Source organism: Eretmochelys imbricata, chromosome 26 (assembly GCF_965152235.1).
Source record: "Eretmochelys imbricata isolate rEreImb1 chromosome 26, rEreImb1.hap1, whole genome shotgun sequence".
NCBI lineage: Eukaryota > Metazoa > Chordata > Testudines > Cheloniidae > Eretmochelys > Eretmochelys imbricata.
The window spans coordinates 15,292,180-15,308,149 of NC_135597.1; the positions used below are offsets into that span (position 1 = coordinate 15,292,180).

At 53.0% G+C, this 15,970-nt stretch overlaps 1 protein-coding gene across 1 annotated transcript; it reads left to right on the top strand.

Annotated features, from left to right (window-relative positions):
• Window positions 1–2,922: 2,922 nt before the first annotated feature.
• Window positions 2,923–11,161, top strand: MAT2A (methionine adenosyltransferase 2A). Its single transcript, XM_077805668.1, has 9 exons — window positions 2,923–3,085; window positions 5,753–5,830; window positions 5,954–6,076; window positions 6,264–6,376; window positions 6,506–6,649; window positions 6,910–7,128; window positions 7,545–7,727; window positions 8,461–8,594; window positions 9,542–11,161. Exons 1-9 carry the CDS (start codon window positions 2,995–2,997, stop codon window positions 9,642–9,644), a joined length of 1,188 nt encoding a protein of 395 aa, XP_077661794.1. The 5' UTR covers window positions 2,923–2,994; the 3' UTR covers window positions 9,645–11,161.
• Window positions 11,162–15,970: the final 4,809 nt, after the last annotated feature.

Genomic DNA, 15,970 nt, shown 5'->3' on the forward strand with positions numbered 1-15,970 from the left:
TACAGGGCTACGGGGGTATAGAGGAGGTGGCTCGGTGGGGTGCATGGCACATAGGTACAGGCCTGTGGGAGTATATGGGGGGGTGGCTCAATGGGGAAGGGCCAAACAGGTGCATGGCACGTGGGTAAAGGGCTAGGAGGGTATATGGGGGGTGGCTCAGCGGGGTACGTGGCACATGGGTACACGGCTAGGGCGGTATAAAGGGGTTGGCTTGGCGGGGTACAGGGCACATGGGTACAGGGCTGGGGGGTATACAGTGGGGTGGTGCCTGGCGGGGTATGGGGCACGTGGGTACAGGGCTAGCGGGGTACACAGGGGGTGGCTCGGTGGGGTACGGGGCACGTGGGTACAGGGCTAGGGGGGTATATGGGAGGTGGCGGGGGGGTACGGGGCACATGGTACAGGGCTGGGGGGGCACGGCGGGTGGCGGGGGGGTACAGGGAACGTGGTACTGGGCTGGGAGGGTACGGGGGGTGGAGGGGGGGTACAGGGCACATGGTACAGGGCTGGGGGGCATGGGGGGTACGGGGCACATGGTACAGGGCTGGGGGGCACGGGGGGTGGCAGGGGGTATGGGGCACGTGGTACAGGGCTGGGGAGGTACAGGGGTGGTGGGGCGTTCGGGGCACATGGTACAGGGCTGGGGGGGTACGGGGGTGGCGGGGGGTTCGGGGCACGTGGTACAGGGCTGGGGGGCTACGGGGGGTAGAGGGGGGGTTCGGGCACGTGGTACGGGAGGCGGGGGGGTACGGGGGTGGAGGGGGGCACAGGGCACATGGTACAGGGCTGGGGGGCACGGGAGGTGGAGGGGGGGTATGGGCATGTGGTACGGGGCTGGGGGGCACAGGGGGTGGAGGGGGGTTCGGGCACGTGGTACGGGGGGATGGGTACGTGGTACAGGGCTGGAGAGGTACGGGGGGTGGAGGGGGGTACAGGGCACGTGGTACAGGGCTGGGGGGCACGGGGGTGGAGGGGGGTTCGGGCATGTGGTACGGGGGATGGGGGGTACGGGTACGTGGTACAGGGCTGGGGGGGTATGGGGGTGGAGGGGGTACGGGCATGTGGTACAGGGCTGGGGGGCACGGGGGTGGAGGGGGGTTCGGGCACGTGGTACGGGGGCTAGGGGGGTTCGGGCACATGGTACAGGGCTGGGGAGGCACGGGGGGTGGAGGGGGGTTCGGGCACGTGGTACAAGGCTGGGGGGCATGAGGGGTGGAGGGGGGTTCGGGCCCGTGGTACGGGGGAGTTCAGGCACGTGGTACAGGGCTGGTGGGGCACGGGGGCTGGAGGGGGGTTCAGGCACGTGGTATGGGGAGTGGAGGGGGGGTACGGGCACGTGGTACGGGGGTACGGGTACGTGGTACAGGGCTGGGGGGCACGGGGGTGGAGGGGGTTTTGGGCACGTGGTACGGGAGGCGGGGGGGTATGGGGGTGGAGGGGGGTACAGGGCATGTGGTACAGGGCTGGGGGGCACGGGAGGTGGAGGGGGGTACGGGCACGTGGTACGGGGCTGGGGGGCATGGGGGGTGGAGGTGGGTTCGGGCACGTGGTACGGGGGACGGGGGGTACAGGGCACGTGGTACAGGGCTGGGGGGCACGGGGGGTGGAGGGGGGTTCGGGCATGTGGTACGGGGGATGGGGGGTACGGGAACGTGGTACAGGGCTGGGGGGGTACGGGGGTGGAGGGGTGTACTGGCATGTGGTACAGGGCTGGGGGCACAGTGGGTGAAGGGGGGATTCGGGCACGTGGTACGGGGGGTGGAGGGGGTGTACGGGCACATGGTACGGGGCTGGGGGGCACGGGGGGTGGAGGGGGGTTCGGGCACGTGGTACGGGGGCACGGGTATGTGGTACAGGGCTGGGGGGCACGGGGGGTGGAGGGGGGGTTGGGTACAGGGGATACGGGTACGTGGTACAGGGCTGGGGGGCATGGGGGTAGAGGGGGGGTTGGGCACGTGGTATGGGGGACTGGGGGTACGGGCACGTGGTACAGGGCTGGGGGCACGGGGGGTGGAGGGGAGTTCGGGGCACGTGGTACGGAGGGCGGGGGGACGGGTACGTGGTACAGGGCTGGGGGGCACGGGGGGTGGAGGGGGGTTCGGGCACGTGGTATGGGGGCGGGGGGGTTCGGGCACGTGGTACAGGGCTGGGGGGGTACGGGGGTGGAGGGGGGGTTCGGGCACGTGGTACGGGGGTGGAGGGGGGGGTTCGGGCACGTGGTACAGGGCTGGGGGGCACGGGGGGTGGAGGGGGGGTTCGGGCACGTGGTATGGGGGCGGGGGGGTACGGGCACGTGGTACAGGGCTGGGGGGTGTACGGGGGAGGGCTCGGAGGAGAGGGGTTTGGGGGGGCGGTCTGGTTGCTCAGGGGATTGGACGAAGAGGAAACCAAGATGGGCGCCAGAGCGGGTCAGGGCCGCCTTCCTGACCGCGCGAGGCACACTGCGCATGCGCATCAGCCACATTCCGCGTCCAAGTTCCCGGGCAGCGGGCGGGAGGGTCGCAGCTCGGCCAGGCGTGAGGGGAGGCTCTCATTGCGCCTGCGCAGCAGCGCTTCCCTCCGGCGCCTCTCTGCGGCGACAGTCGGCTCGAGCTTGTGCCTTTCGTCTGGGACCCGTGCAAGTGGCAGAGGCGCGGGGGAGACAGAGCACCTCCCTCTGCTGCCCTCCCGGGCCGCGTCAAGGACGGGAATTGTTGTCTTGCCCTACGGTGCGTTATGAGAAATCCCCTCCCTCCGGCTGGGAGCGAGCTGGTCGGTGTGCCGGGGGAGGGGGGATTTATTATGTAACGTGGCCCCCTTCCCCGGAGTGTGGTTGAGTCCGAATCCGCTCTCCCCGCCCGCCCCGAGATTGGCGCGTTGCGGCGGGGCGGGGCCTGCCAGGGGCGGGGCCGGGAGCGTATAAATACCGGTGCCGCTGAGGCGCTTCTTTCATTCTGGCGGAGCAGAGGTCTGTGGAGTGTCCTTCTTGTTTCGCCGCTTCCTTCCGGTGTCGCCATGAACGGGCAGATCAACGGTTTCCACGAGGCCTTCATCGACGAGGGCAGCTTCCTCTTCACCTCCGAGTCCGTGGGGGAGGGGCACCCAGGTGAGGGGCCGGGGCGCGGCTTCGTTCTCCGAGGCGGGAAACCGGCCCGGCCGCGCGACCTCCTCCGGAGGAAGCGCCCGGCGCGTGCACGCGCGGCGCAGCCCTGTCTCTGGGCGGGGGGGGATGATGAAACTCTCGGCCGGGCGCGCGCTCCCGCCGCCATTATCCGCGAGGGCGCGCGCCGCATTGCAGGCTCGGCCGGGCGGCACGTGGTCCCCGCGCGGGGACGGGTCCCTCCCCCGGCCATGGTCCGTGTCCGCCGCGGCGGGGGGGGGGGCGATCGTGGCTCCGGGCCATGGGACCGATCAGCCTCCCGTGCCGGAGCCGGGCGAGGGTCGCCCGGGGGTCTCGAGCCTGCTGCGCCCCGGGATGGGGGGGGCGGCGGCACGGCGCCCCGGGGGGGGGGCGGTGCGTCAGCTCCCGGGGGGGGCGGGGGCCGAAGCACCTTGCCTCCGCTCTTTTACCGCGTACAGCGACCCCCGCAGACCACCGATGTCTCCTGGTTCCGCGGGGCCCCTTGCAGCCCCCGCTGCTGTCCCGGAAACCCACCGGCCCTTCGCACCCGGTCCCTGCCGCCTGCGGCCGCTCTCTCTCCTGGGGCAGGGAGCCCCAGCCGCCTCGGGCGCGCTGTGCTCGGCGCTGCCGTCGCAGGGAGGCCGCAGCGATCCGCGCACTTGCCAGCCTGGATTCCGTTCCCAGCTCTGTCACTGACTTGCTTCGTGACCTCGAGCAAGTCCCTTCATCTCCCCTTGACTCCTGTTCCTCCTCTGTGTCCGCAAGTGCTGTGAGGGCCGGGTGCGCCGCGCGTCTCCCGCTCCGGGGCTGTATTTCTGGGAAGAGAGGAATTCAATGGATGCTGAACGGAGCAACTGAGGTTTAAATAAAGACATAAATCCTGATGGTGTATATTCTCTTGAATAGCCTTGTGTTTCAGACTTGAACGCTCACCGATCACTACCTTTCCTCACCCACTGCAGAAAGTGTCTAAAATAGTGTCAGAGGCTGTGTGGAATTGCTTTGGACAATTTAGAGGTCACTGCTCAATGGGCTTTTGATAGATTCCTTCATTTCCATGACAAAGAATGAATGTTCTATCTCAGTCCTGGCATTGTTTCAGTATAACAACGTTGTGTTTTTTCTGACTGCAATCTCCATTTTGGGGCCCTGTTCTATTTAGATTCCCATTCTCTGGTCCATTATAAATCACTTTCACATTGCACAATGAACTTAATCGACTGTTCAGTGGCATTTGCTGTGTATCAGTCACTACCTTTTCCAAACCATTGGCCAGTTATGGTCTGGCCAAACAGGTGAACTGGTTTCAAAAACTACTTCCTCTAATATCAGTCTGTCTTCACTACAGGACTAGGGACAGCAGTGCTCAAATGATTGATGCTGGCATAGTTATCCTAACCAGAAATTTTGTGATGTCATTAAATCCTCCCTTTAGTCTGTTTTATTACCTGGGGGCTGTTAGTAAAACAAATCATTCCTGGGGGTGTAAAAGACTGTGTTTTGTAAATGACATCCGGGGGAATTTTTTCCCTCCCTGGGTGGTCGAGAAAATTATTCTTATTGTCACATCATTTCCAGCTCTGCTGTTCAAGGTGACTGGTGAAAGATCCGAGGAATGAATGGGTTAAAGATGATGGGAGGGGCTAGCTCAGTGTCAGGCTTTCCTTTATTCCATCTCGTTCCTGTACAGCACACAGAATTGTCACTCTGCTCCAAATCTGATCTGAAAGGTCATTGTCAAGGACGACATTTAGCCCTGACTGAGTAGCTTATTCATCACAGAATTTGAACAATTCTTGCAAAGCCCTTAGTGCTTAGGGGTTTCAGGTTGCTCTAGAATAATTGTCTGCAGCAGTCATGCTAGAGCGACTAGCTATGCGCAGGCTGGCTGACCAGCTGAAACCAGTTCTGCAGTCTCAAGCCTGCTGCTTGCTGCTCACAACTTGGTTGTTTCTTGGCAGCCATGGCTACTGGCAACATGACTACGGCCTACAGTATTGCAAGTTCAAATTCCGTCATTGGGGCTACGTTGGGCACATGCAGTCTCTTGCTGCACATGTGCAAATCTAGAGTGGTCTTGCTGCAAGTGGCCATTTTGTCAGGGCAGTTTTCTAAAATTAAACACCTGTACAAACCAAACTGCAGCTGTTATCTTCGATTTGTTATCTTCTGTTTGAGGGCAGAACCACTTGCAGATCAGATGCTGCTGTAATTTGGGTGCTTAAGTAAATCCCTGGGCAATGCAGTGCATTGTCCTATTCAGAGCTGGCGGGATTGCACACTGTCAAAATCCTGTCTTATAGCTACATCACAAAGAGAGTAAGAGTGGCTAAATTTAAGCCCTGACATAAGAGTAACTTGATCCTAAAAGTTCCACTAGAAAATGCTTAGGATTCCACACTAACCCAAAAAACCCCAAAACACCTCAATAGTATGGGACAAGTGCTGCATCTGAGGGACAGGAAATTACAGTGTAAGATAACAACACTTCTGCCTGGTGTTGTGTAACACTGCAGTTGTTGCTTTCTGTTGACAAATTGGCATGGAGACTCCCAGAATTGGCTGAAGTTAAACATATTGAGCGGAAAGAGAAAGGGATTCAGTGAGATACACTGTGCATTGAGAGTGATTGGCTGTTTGATTTCTTTTCAGATAAAATCTGTGACCAAATCAGTGATGCTGTCCTTGATGCCCACCTTAAACAGGATCCAGATGCCAAAGTTGCTTGTGGTGAGGATACCTAGCCTAGAAAAGGGGAGGAATTGCACCTATTAGATGCACTTTTGTTACCTTAGGAGAGCTGTTTCTCTGAATGACACTGAAGTTGATGAATATCCTTTTATTCTCTTCTAGAAACTGTTGCAAAGACTGGGATGATCCTCCTGGCCGGTGAGATCACATCCAGAGCTGCTGTTGACTACCAGAAAGTTGTGCGTGATACAATCAAGCATGTTGGTTATGATGATTCTTCCAAAGGTAAGTGCCTCCGGCCACTTGTTCTAGGTTTGGGAAGCTTTTTTTCTAGCTTTGAGTATAAGGCTGTTGGCTTCTAAAAGTATCTGTAACCAATTTGCTAGGTGTTCTAAGGAACAAATTATAAACTTTCTAGGAGTAGCTGGACGGTGCAGGTATTCTGTGAATCTGAGATTCTGCTGTGTTTTAGGGTTTGATTACAAGACTTGCAATGTGCTGGTAGCCTTGGAGCAGCAGTCTCCTGATATTGCCCAGGGAGTCCATCTAGACAGGAGTGAAGAGGATATTGGTGCTGGGGACCAGGTTAGTATTCTAGTAACAGCTGTTTCCCAGCTTGCAGAAATGTTTTCTTGTTTATAGGACAATACTTAGCACTTGTCAGTAGCTGGTTCTGTTGAAGTTGAGGTTTCAGACCCTTCTTCTCTCCCATAGGGCTTGATGTTCGGTTATGCTACAGATGAAACTGAGGAGTGCATGCCCTTGACCATTGTCCTAGCGCACAAGCTGAATGCCAAGCTGGCAGACCTGCGTCGCAATGGCACCCTGCCCTGGCTGCGACCCGACTCTAAAACTCAGGTAAGTGGAGCCTTGTCATACACTGCAGTAATGGGCATGTGCGAGAGAGCCTGGTTCTAGTAAGCTAAGAGCAGAAGGAATTTCTGCCTTTGCGGGGGGGGGTGGGGAGGACCGATAATGAAACGAAACTAGACTGTATTCTCATTCCTACTTAGCAGTCTGGAGGGTATGGAGAGCACTGCTGTCCCCTATTAGGATCTGCTGTAGATGTGCCTGTCCCTGACTTGGTTTTCTTCTCCTGGTCTGGGGTATCATTTCAGGTGACTGTGCAGTACATGCAGGACCGTGGCGCTGTCATCCCTATTAGAGTCCACACGATTGTCATATCTGTTCAACATGATGAAGAGGTCTGCTTGGATGAGATGAGGGATGCCCTAAAGGAGAAAGTGATCAAAGCTGTTGTGCCTGCAAAATACCTGGATGATGATACAATCTACCACCTGCAGCCAAGTGGCCGCTTTGTCATCGGTGGTCCCCAGGTAAGACTGATTCAATCCTCCAAGGAATGGACTTGTGTGTTTCACTTGGGTGTGTCTAGCCTACATGCAGGCATTGAGGGTGACCAGTCTTCCAAAACTCCCCGTCTCTAGCAGTATGGGATCATAGCCAGGCTAATGGAGGCCTCCAGAGCAGACTTACAAGCCAGTTTTCTCCCCCAGAACTAATGGCTCTACAGAGCTCAGTGGAGTAAACGCTTGTCAACAAATGAGAGTATTGGAGCAAGTGGAGCTGGTATAGTTCAGCTGCCATTTGTACAGTTACACTTAAAGTGAAACATTGTCTTCAGTGCATGCAAGGATTAGGCTTTAAGTTAGTGTAAGCAGTGGCTATTGTGCTCTAAACTGATGAGGTGTTTCTAAATGGAGTCCAGTTTAATGGGGATTGTTAATTCCAGGGAGATGCTGGCTTGACTGGCCGGAAGATCATCGTTGACACCTATGGCGGCTGGGGTGCTCATGGAGGAGGTGCTTTCTCGGGGAAAGATTACACCAAAGTGGACCGTTCTGCTGCTTATGCTGCTCGTTGGGTAGCCAAGTCCCTCGTCAAGGCTGGCCTGTGTAGGAGAGTGCTTGTCCAGGTATGGCTTGGCCTCAAGTTTGGAGAGGGATGTTTGTAAATGAGATGGATTTACTGGTGGTATTGATGGCTGGCAGGGTCTCCCTTTAAAGCCGTATTGAGCCAAAGATCTTTGGGGCTGCTGTGCCAAGGGAAGAAAGGGGTGTGGCTAGCTGTACTGGGAAGCCCATTTTTTCCATCAGCACAAGCTGGTGGGATGGCATTTGGAAGGCAGCTGACAGTGAGGGTGGTGAATAACTGGAGCTTGCCGTGGGAGTGCAACTGCTATTCTTGGTTGTAGAGACAATCCTCTCCAAACCAGGGAGTAATTACCTAGAACGCAATGGTATCGTTATCTGCATTGCTGCAGTGACCAACTTGCAGTGTGCTGCACTGCTTGGGTGTCCCTTCCAGGATAGACTCTAGAGAGAGAATAGAGCAAAGAAAAACCCAGGAATAGAAGGTAAGATCCGAAGGGGAGTTTGGCCGGTGTAGAAAGTAATATGAACAGGGTCATACCTTCAGAGCAGCTGAACGGAGAGCTGATCATTCTTGTAACTACTGTAACTGGCATGTAGAATGAGAGTGGAGGTACAGTTGTTGGAAGTATTTGAGTGGGTAGATGAGCCCCTGCATTACTAGGATCAAAGTACCCCTTCAGAATGTGGGGTTGAGGGAGTGTTAGACGGGGGGGCCCACATGGTCATCTGCTCCAGCAAGTCCTCTGAGGTGTTTAAACTGTCCTTTGCCCTCAGGTCTCCTATGCGATTGGAGTGTCCCACCCGCTGTCCATCTCCATTTTCCACTATGGCACTTCTCCAAAGAGTGAGCGGGAGCTGCTAGAGATTGTGAAGAAGAACTTTGACCTCCGCCCTGGGGTTATTGTCAGGTAAAGATGGTAATGCATGCAGAGGGGGGAATAGCTCCCTACTTGCTTGTAGGTAAATCTGAAGCCACTAATGAGTAGAGAATGAAAGACCAGGGCTAGACTGATAGTACAAATGCTGCTGGAATTGATTCCTTACCATGTCACGCTAACAGTAGAAGTGCACTTGTCCACGCTGGACTGCCTCTGGTAGCTAACCCCGTCTCTGTAACCAAGCAGGTGGCCTCTCGGATTAAGTATCGGAGAGCACTAATGGTGCTTGAAGGCTGAGGCTGCCTTTGGATTGGGTGCTAAATGCTCCTGGACTCAAAATCCTGCGTTCTATAGCAGGACTTGGGTGCCTAACCATCTTAGCAAATCTTTTGGGTGCAATGTTGAGCTGCTGTTTGCATTCATGCCTGTTTTGCAACCTGTGCTGGAAGCATCCGATTTAAAGTCAGAAGCAGCCATTGGGCTAGGACAAGAGCTGCTTAAACAGAAGAGATAAGTGGTTCCACCAAATGGATCACCAGGTCCTGATGTGCTGTAGCCCTCTAAGGGGGTAAGTATCATATGACCTCATGTGAGATTGGACGCTTGTAGTTTCTCAGGATGAGTTCGGACTGGACTGCAACTAGCTAAGTGTCTAGGACACGGTCTAAAAAACAAAGCAGCCTGAGAAACGACAACTGATTCTTAAAAGGAAGCGAGGGGAAGAGAGGCGCCTCCAAGTCAGTGAATGAATCCAGTTGTGTTGAGTCTGGGTTTTACAGCAAGGTGGAAGGTGTCTTGGCCTCCCACACAGCGCATGCAGTTCCAAGCCTGCTCCACCAACGGAGTGTCTGCCTCCATGACTTGCCCCTGCTGAGTCAAAAAACTTCACCTAAACCAGAGCTTCTGAAAACTGTCTCTTGTTTTGCTTTGCTTGTGATTGAATGCTCTGTATTAAGTTAAGGACTTGTATATTCCAGGGATCTGGATCTGAAGAAGCCCATTTATCAGAGGACCGCAGCCTATGGCCACTTTGGTAGGGACAGCTTCCCATGGGAGTTGCCCAAAAAGCTAAAATATTGAAAGTGTTAGGCTTTTCTCCCCAGACCTGTTGGCGTAGGCTACAGAGAAGCTTTCAGGCTCTGGGGGAAAGAGCCCCTCTTCCCTAACTTTATCCTGTCCTCCTGTTCAGCTCTTACTCAGCAAACTTCGTCCATTGCCATGGCTATTAATTCTATGGGGACCACGAGTTAGATTCTCTCTTCCTATTTCTGGCATTGTGCTCACTCTATTAGTGGAACTAGTGAGCACAAGCTATCTGTGTAACTGCCTAGAGATGAGCAGACATCAGTCTGTCTAGTAAATGATGCTTTAAGATTGGATCTGTTGTATGCCCACGAACCCAACCCTGAAAGTCTAAGAACTGCAGTGAATTTCCCCTTCAAATGCTGACTGAGAAATTGCCCTTGTAACATGCCTGTGGAATCTGTGGTTCATTATAGCATCTGTCCAGCCCCAGCCCTGTTGAGCTGCATGATTTTTGTGGTATGTAAGAATGTAAAGCCTCTAGTCCCCGTAACCTGGTCAGTCTGACTATGTAGCTTTTGTCTGGGAGCGCTTCCCCCTGGCAGACTAGCCTTGCATGCAACGCAAGTTCCACTTGGAGCTCCAGCCTGCCGTGGTTTTAATTCAAAGGCAGTTCTTGCTCTACCCACTTGTGGTGCTTTATGCTCTTAATTCCACCTGGAGTAGCACCAGATTTTAACCTCTCCACTTTCAGCTGTCTTTCTTGGAGGACGTACGTAATAAGGTTTTTAAAAAGATAATCAATCCTATGCATGGTTTCAGCACTAGCCAAACCTCACCATCTCCTGTCTAACAAACGGGCCCTTGGCAGCCTGGGGATGTACTACAGAGAAGTCCCCAGGCAGTACCGAGGTCTGTAGGCTGAACACTTTGGTACCAGAGTAATTTTTTTCTTTATAAGAAAGCTGGAGAATTCCACACTGCACAGAACTCCTCCTGGGTTTTTAAACTTTGTTTTATTTTCAAAGCCAGGTCCAATTCGTGCTCTGAACGGCTGGCGTAGCTACAGAGAAGCCAGCTTCCTTCAGAGCCACAGGTGCATTTGGAGGGGAGGAGAGATGGCAAAAATAACCCTTCATACTTGAACATTTTTCTAATTGCTTATTTATTGTTCTCTGGGGCAGGGTGTGAGTACAGAGAAGCCCTTGGCTCAGATGGCAGCTTTTTAACACTTCTTTTTTTGTTTTGGACACCATGATTCCTTGCCATGTTTCCAGCATTCCCTGATAGGCCAAGGTGTCCTACAGAAAAACCTTGGGTCACACCTACAGGGGGTCTGGCTGGTGTAAACATAAGGGGGAGGGCAAAGCTAGGGCAACTGGCCATGGGAGAAGCTGATTTGGCTGGTGTTGTACAGAGAAGCCAGCTTGTTTACATGCTTATCCCATGGCCTCTGCCTTGAGTGGAAAGTGCCTTTCGTGATCTATTTTTGTGGAGGTTTATTACGTATGTCTGCTTCTTCAAATCCCACCAATTAACTGAAGATCTGAATAAAGTGCTAGGTTCTACCTTAAGGGTCTCTGCTCAAACTTTATCTGGAACAATGCATCATGTTTAGGTGGACATAGCCAAGCACATGCTCATAGCTTGGCTGGAGTCATGGTGGGGTTACATCTGTGGGAAGGGGAACCTAATCTGGGGCTCGGGGGACAGAGGAGGATGGCTTCCTCGAGGCCAGTTGTTTGCCCTGCTGTGGAAAGACTAGTGCCTTAGTTTAAGGCTGGGGATAGAACTTCCAACTCACCGCTTCTCCTACCCACCTCAGTTATAAATCAGGAGAAGCATGGGGGCAGGATGGTTGTGATCCAAGCCTACAGTAAAATTCAGCCTGTGTTGTGGTCTGTTCAGGGACTGCTCCTAGTACTGATCTCCAGGGGTATGGCACAATCTGTTACTGATACCAGACTGGCTAGGGCCCCCTCTTGCAGCCCTGGTTCATGCCAGTACAGGTGGTGGCCTCAAAGTGCAGCTAGGACTACACAATTTGATCAGGCACTGAACTCCCAGGTGTCCCTAAATACCCACTACCCCTGAGTGCCTTACACTGCCCGCTGTAGTGATGCAGCAGTTAATGGAGACTGTCACTGCTAGGGGTGCTTTGGGTTTAAAAAAGTCATTTAACTATAATTTAGCCCAACTCCAGCATGTGCCTTGTGGTCTGCTGTCCTGTCAGGTTAAATACAACATCCATGATCTGTAGGGCAGCCTGAGGGGGGGCTGTACAAGCTCTTCATAGAATATCAGGGTTGGAAGGGACCTCAAGAGGTCATCTAGTCCAACCCCCTGCTCAAAAGCAGGACCCATCCCCAAATAAATCATCCTCGCCAGGGCTTTGTCAAGCCTGACCTTAAAAACTTCTAAGGAAGGAGATTCCACCACCTCCCTAGGCAACGCATTCCAGTGTTTCACCACCCTCCTAGTGAAAAAGTTTTTCCTAATATCCAACCTAAACCTCCCCCACTGCAACTTGAGACCATTACTCCTTGTCCTGTCCTCTTCCACCTCTGAGAATAGTCTAGAACCATCCTCTCTGGAACAACCTCTCAGGTAGTTGAAAGCAGCTATCAAATCCCCCCTCATTCTTCTCTTCTGCAGACTAAACAATCCCAGTTCCCTCAGCCTCTCCTCCTAAGTCATGTGTTCCAGACCCCTAATCATTTTTGTTGCCCTTTGCTGGACTCTTTCCAATTTATCCACATCCTTCTTGTAGTGTGGGGCCCAAAACTGGACACAGTACTCCAGATGAGGCCTCACCAATGTCAAATAGAGGGGGACGATCATGTCCCTCTTGCTATGCCCCTATTTATACATCCCCAAATGCCATTGGCCTTCTTGGCAACAAGGGCACACTGCTGACTCATATCCAGCTTCTCGTCTACTGTCACCCCTAGGTCCTTTTCCGCAGAACTGCTGCCTAGCCATTCGGTCCCTAGTCTGTAGCTGTGCATCGGGTTCTTCCGTCCTAAGTGCAGGACCCTGCACTTATCCTTATTGAACCTCATCAGATTTCTTTTGGCCCAATCCGTCTAGGTCCCTCTGTATCCTATCCCTGCCCTCCAGCGTATCTACCACTCCTCCCAGTTTAGTATCATCTGCAAATTTGCTGAGAGTGCAATCCACACCATCCTCCAGATCATTTATGAAGATACTGAACAAAACCGGCCCCAGGACCAACCCCTGGGGCACTCCACTTGACACCGGCTGCCAACTAGATATGGAGCCATTGATCACTACCCGTTGAGCCCGACAATCTAACCAACTTTCTACCCACCTTATAGTGCATTCATCCAGCCCATACTTCTTTAACTTGCTGACAAGAATACTGTGGGAGACCGTGTCAAAAGCTTTGCTAAAGTCAAGATAGATTACATCCACTGCTTTCCCTTCATCCACAGAACCAGAGCAGCAGCTTTGTGAGATGTAATGTGTAGAAGGTAGTTATGTCTGTTAACCCATCAGCTGCCATGAGCTTTCTCAGAAAAGGTAGCTCACGACTGATCTCGATTTCTTCCTGCTGGAGCAGGTGTTCTCAAACTGGGGTTTGGGACCCCTCAGGGGGTCGCAAGGTTATTACATGGGGGGTTGTGAGCTGTCAGCCTCCACCCAGAACCCTGCTTTGCCTCCAGCATTTATAATGGTTTTAAATTTATAAAAAGGTGTGTTTCATGTGTAAGGGGGGGGTTGTACTCAGGCTTGCCATGTGAAAGGGTCACTGACTAGTACAAAAGTTTGAGAACCACATTGCTAAAGGGGGAAGATTGTGCTTGCCCTTACCTACTGGGCACAGGCCTGACATGGGCTCTCTGGGCTCAGCTCTGCTCCCAGCGGCTGGAGAGCAGTTTGCAGTAATACATAGTATCACTTGTTACATGTTGTCTTAATTATAAACAAACAGTAATTAGTCATTTGAAATAGCTAATGTAAGTGACTTGGTGAAGTTACAGCTGGTGTCACTGAAAGGTTCTGAGTTGTGTTGCAAAGATGACTGCCCTTGAAAAAGGCACCCAAACCTACATCCTATTGCTCTGGTTAAATACACACCTACTAGTGTTACAAGGGACACCTTAGAGCACAGTAACTATCTAGCTTACATGAGCATTTGACGCTTCAGTCTGAGTTTTCCTATTGAGCTTGTGTCTGGAACCCCCTCTAGTTTGTGGGTCATTTATAGCAGCAGGGACTAAGGAATCCTTTGAAGAGTGAAGGAGTTATGCTTGTCAGGACACAGAGGTAGCAGCAGAATCTACTTCTGATGCATTGCCTTTTGATTTCAAGTTGGTGCTCTCCCTTCTGGTCCTGAAGTTCATATCACTCCTTGCTGATGGATGTGCTACCCTGTGACACTAAATGGCCCCCTTGAAAGAAAACATGGCTCACCTTAAGCAAGAAATGCCTGCCTTTGTTGTAATAGGGCCAGAGTCTTGCAGAGGTCGGTGTTTTGAGCAAGTCAGACACATTAGCCAAGAACTATGGCCCCATTTGAAGTGGGGCCAGTGTTACGTGAAGCAGCCATTCCTCCATGCTATAGTGCAGTTAAATGCTGGAAGTGAAGATTTTTGTCAAGGTAGCTAAGTAGCTTGCAGTAAATGTGAGCTGTTGTGGTTCTTGTATGCAGAGCTGTGCCTGTTAAAACTGATTCAGTCTCGTGACACCCCAATACCCCACCCCAAGACTTGGGGTCAGAGCTTCTGGACTCAAAAGGAAACTTTGGGCTAGGGAGCTGTCGGCTGATTTGAAGCCAGCTGCTGGGAAGGGAGGGGTGAAAACAGGAAGTAGAAGACGATAAAAGAGAGGGACTAAATAAAAGGCAGCCCTTTGGCTATTTGAGCATTTCAGGCTGAACTGGTCCTGGACCACAGCGGTGAAAGCAAAGGGTGCTTATGAATGAGCTGTTGCCTGGGGGAGGAGGGGGATTTTTCATGTTAATAGACACCCACCAGCCCGTGCCTGTAGTTAGGACTAGAACCCAGGCCAGTACCCTAGCCCTGCCACTGACCTATGGGATAGTGGGCAAGTGTGTCCTGGAGCCTCAGTTTCCCTGCTGGAAGACTGATGATTCCTCCTTCCCTGCAGGGGGCTTTGAGAATGAATCCATTAATGAGCATGTGACACTTTGCTACTGTGGTGATCAGGCCAGCTCTCTAAGCTTGCTGGCCAGATCTGGGCCTGTCTGCTGTCAGGGCCAGAGCATAATGTGTGGCCAGGGGGTAACGGGATGACCTAGCTAAGAGGCTTTCTACAAGCTGGTGAGAGAGGGGGTCTGTCAGGGTTCCCTCCCCACTCTGAACTCTAGGGTACAGATGGGGGGGACCTGCATGAAAGACCCCCTATGCTTATTTTTCCAGTTTAGGTTAAAAACTTCCCCAAGGCACAAATTCTTCCTTCTCCTTGGATGAGTACTGCTGCCACCACCAAGTGAGTTAAACAAAGATTCAGGAAAAGGACCACTTGGAATTCCTGTTTCCCCAAAATATTTCTCCCCCCCCCAGCCTCTTCATCCCCTTTCCCGGGGAGGCTTGAGAATAATCTACCAACCAGCTAGGTAAACAAGGTGAGCACAGACCAGACCCTTGGGTTTTTAGGACACTAAAACCCAATCAGATTCTTAAACAGAACTTTATAATAAAGAAAAAAAAGTTAAAAGAAGCACCACTGTAAAATCGGGATGGGAGGTAATTTTACAGGGTAGTAAGGCTTAAAACACAGAGGATTCCCTGTAGGCAAAACTTTAAAGTTATAAAAAAAAACAGGGATAAACCTCCCTCTTACCACAGGGAAAATTCACATGCTAATACAAAAGATAATCTAATGCATTCCTTGCTATTTACTGTTTCTGTAATCTTACATGTATCATTTCAGTAGGACCTGGATTACTTGCTTGGTCTCTGCCGGGAGAGCACAAAAACAAAGTCTCACACCCCCCCCCACCCCTTTTGAAAGTATCTTCTTTCCCCATTGGTCCTTCTGGTCAGGTGCCAGCCAGGTTAATTGAACGGATTAACCCCTTACACATAAGGGGATTCTGTACCTCTGGCCAAGAGGAATTTTATTTTACTACATACAGAAAGGTTGTTACCCTTTGCTTTATATTTATGACAGGATCTGGCTGCGGGAGAGGGTGGCTGCTAATAGGCTCTGGGCATGTGTTCCATGCACGTCAGGGAGCCACGCCTCTGCATGTGCCCTGGAGCTCAGGGTTATGGCCAAGTTGCAGACTGTCTGAGTCAGGGCAGAGCCAGGGCTACAGCGGGGCTGTCCTGCTGTCCAGCCCTGGGCTTTAAGCAGCCAGGAATCCTTTCCTACGGGCCAGTGTTCAGGGCAGA